The sequence below is a fragment of the Vigna radiata genome, unplaced genomic scaffold, assembly GCF_000741045.1.
Source record: "Vigna radiata var. radiata cultivar VC1973A unplaced genomic scaffold, Vradiata_ver6 scaffold_1136, whole genome shotgun sequence".
Taxonomy (NCBI): domain Eukaryota; kingdom Viridiplantae; phylum Streptophyta; class Magnoliopsida; order Fabales; family Fabaceae; genus Vigna; species Vigna radiata.
The window spans coordinates 1-2,716 of NW_014543433.1; the positions used below are offsets into that span (position 1 = coordinate 1).

Sequence of the window (2,716 nt, forward strand, 5' to 3'; positions counted from 1 at the left end):
ATTGTAATTTGGAATTTTTCAAGAGAAAGTTACAAAACGGCATATCCATTTCCCGTGCAAATCTTGTGTATTCGCCTAGCCAGGGATCCATTTACTGTGCTCCATGTATGCTTTTCAATAGAGGTGCAACGAAATTTTCATCCGAAACAGGGTTTAGTGATTGGGCTCACGCTAGAGATAGAATCGCGGATCATGAAAATTCTTCTTCTCACAGAGATTGCCTCATTAAATTCAGGGATTGCAAAAATGAAATTGGACGCATAGACCATGAGCTCCGTGTCCAAATTACTAAAGAACAAGAATATTGGAAAAATGTTCTCAGAAGAGTAGTGTCAGTGATTAAAAAGTTAGCCTCTCGAGGGCTTGCATTCCGCGGCACTGATGAGACATTCGGCTCGGTATCAAATGGAAATTTCATGATGTGTTTAGAACTGATCAGTGAATATGATCCATTTCTAGCCGATCATATAGCTCGGCACGGTTCAACCGGTAGAGGCAACGTTTCTTACCTCTCTTCGACTATTTACGAGGAACTGATTGAACTTATGGGAAAATCTGTCCTAGAACACGTGGTTAAATTAGTGAAAATTGCAAAATATTACGCGGTCATTGTTGACTCCACTCGTGATTTAAATAAAAAAGATCAGCTCACCCTACTTGTTCGCTACGTTAACACTACTGGCATACCCGAAGAACGATTTTTAACTTTCATAGAAAATTGCGGTCACACGGGAGAAGAAATGGCAGAGAGTGTGCTTAAATACTTAGCTTTTGTTGATTTATCGATTGAAGATTGTCGGGGTCAATCTTACGACAACGCTGCTAACATGAGTGGGAAATTTAAAGGGTTACAAGCGCGCTTGAAAGCTGCCAACTCTGTAATAACGTACGTTCCGTGTGCTCTCCATTCTATGAATCTAAGCGGCTCTTCAGCAGCCGAAAGTTGTAAAATGACGGTAGTTTATTTTGATTTTTTGCAAAGTGTATACAATTTTATCTCTAGCTCCACTCACCGGTGGGCTATTTTTTTATCTTTTTGCGAAGAGGAGAAAGACAGTCGCACACTGAAAACTTTGAGCAGCACAAGATTTAATGCTCGCGAAAAAGCTTGTGAAGCTCTGAATTCGAGTGCTAAATCTCTGGCCAAAACTCTTCAATGTTTGGCCGATGATGAATCTTTAAAAGAGGTCGATCGCATCAAAGCAAGAGCTTTTTTGCGGCAGCTGAGAAGTTTCGATATCATTTTTATGTCCATCGTTTGGAAGGCGATTTTCCTTCGATTTGGAAAAATTTTACATGATATTCAAAGTAAACAGATGCATGTATCAAGAGCTCTCTCTCTGTACGACTCCCTAGTCGGTTTTTTGGAAGAATTAAAGACATCATTTCCGACTTATTTCGAAACGGCCAAAGAAAAACACCGCGAGCTTCGTTCTTTCAAAAATGATGACACCGGAGATGAAAGCGGGGAGGCCGATGAACGGCCAAAACGGCACAGGAGAAGAAAGAGATTTTTTGACGACTCTGAAGATGAGGAAGAGCAGGAAGTCCAGGCGGACGAAGAAATCAACGGAGAACTAGCTAATCAGAGCTTCAATATCATTTTGCAGACTTTGATTGATGACGTAAGGGAAAGGGCTGCAGCCTATAGGGAGTTTGCTCTTAAATTTAGTTTTCTCACCGAACTTCCTTCCCTTGAGAGTGCACAGATTTCAGAAGCAACAGCCCAGTTAATACAGGCTTATAAAGAAGACCTTGAAAGCTCTCTTTTCGAAGAGTGCCTTCATTTGAAGAGTTACTTAAATCAGTTAGCTGCCTCAACTACTTCAAATTCTGAAGCTCTCGGCCTTACAGACCTGTCCTTGTCAAAACTTTATCAATTTTTGATCGAAAAAAATTTGCAGGACGTATACCCAAATGTTTCAATTGCATTACATATATACCTCACTGTACCAGTGACTAATTGCTCGGCGGAACGATCTTTCTCCGCTATGGGGCGAGTCCACAATTATCTACGGACATCTCAGCAGCAGGAGAGACTCGTAAATGTCGCAATCATGTCAATGGAATCCGACATCACCATGCAATTGGATTTCGAGGACATAATAGAGAAGTTCGCGCGTGCTAAGGCGAGGAAGAAAAATTTCTAGAGCTTTCAATGCCTCGGTGAAAATCTCTGCCCTTCAAATTTTCTCTCTCTTCTTCTCAACTATATTAATCCGTAAGTTTTTCGAAAACTTGAGTAGGTACATTGAAGACCGATGTGCGAAACCTCGAATCTCCGTTTGCGACGCTTCAGATTTCCTGTTATACTTTATTCATTCTATGAAAAAGTGGTCAACGTAATTTCTAATGCCCATAATTTCTTAAGCAGAATATTCTAGATATTTGATTGATTACGAATCTCAGGTTATGAAATTTGCTTCTTTCTCTTTGAAAAAATAAAATAGAAGCGGAAAATCTGAAACATCGCGACGGAAATACGAGGTTTCGCACTTTAGCATCAACATTTAATTTAATTTTTTACTATGTTTCATTTTCGTGTCTCAAATCCTCAAACTAGCCTCAAACCTTGAAAAAGCATTACCTCCACCTAAAATATTTGTTTACAACACTTTCCTGCATAGATGCGCATTCTTCTGACAATCGGACAATCGGATTCCGCTTTTGCCGTGTTTTCGAAACTTACATTTCGTGCGCATCGCGTGTTTCTATA

The 2,716-nt window shown here is 40.1% G+C and overlaps 1 protein-coding gene across 1 annotated transcript; it reads left to right on the forward strand.

Annotated features, from left to right (window-relative positions):
- The first annotated feature begins 107 nt into the window (after window positions 1–107).
- LOC106754450 lies at window positions 108–2,150 on the forward strand. The gene has a single exon (XM_014636463.1). It carries the CDS (start codon window positions 108–110, stop codon window positions 2,148–2,150), a length of 2,043 nt encoding a protein of 680 aa, XP_014491949.1.
- The last annotated feature ends 566 nt before the right edge of the window (window positions 2,151–2,716 follow it).

Bases quoted from the DNA above. Each gene is read 5' to 3' on its own strand.
- LOC106754450 (XM_014636463.1), top strand. From the start codon at position 108: ATGCTTTTCAATAGAGGTGCAACGAAATTTTCATCCGAAACAGGGTTT.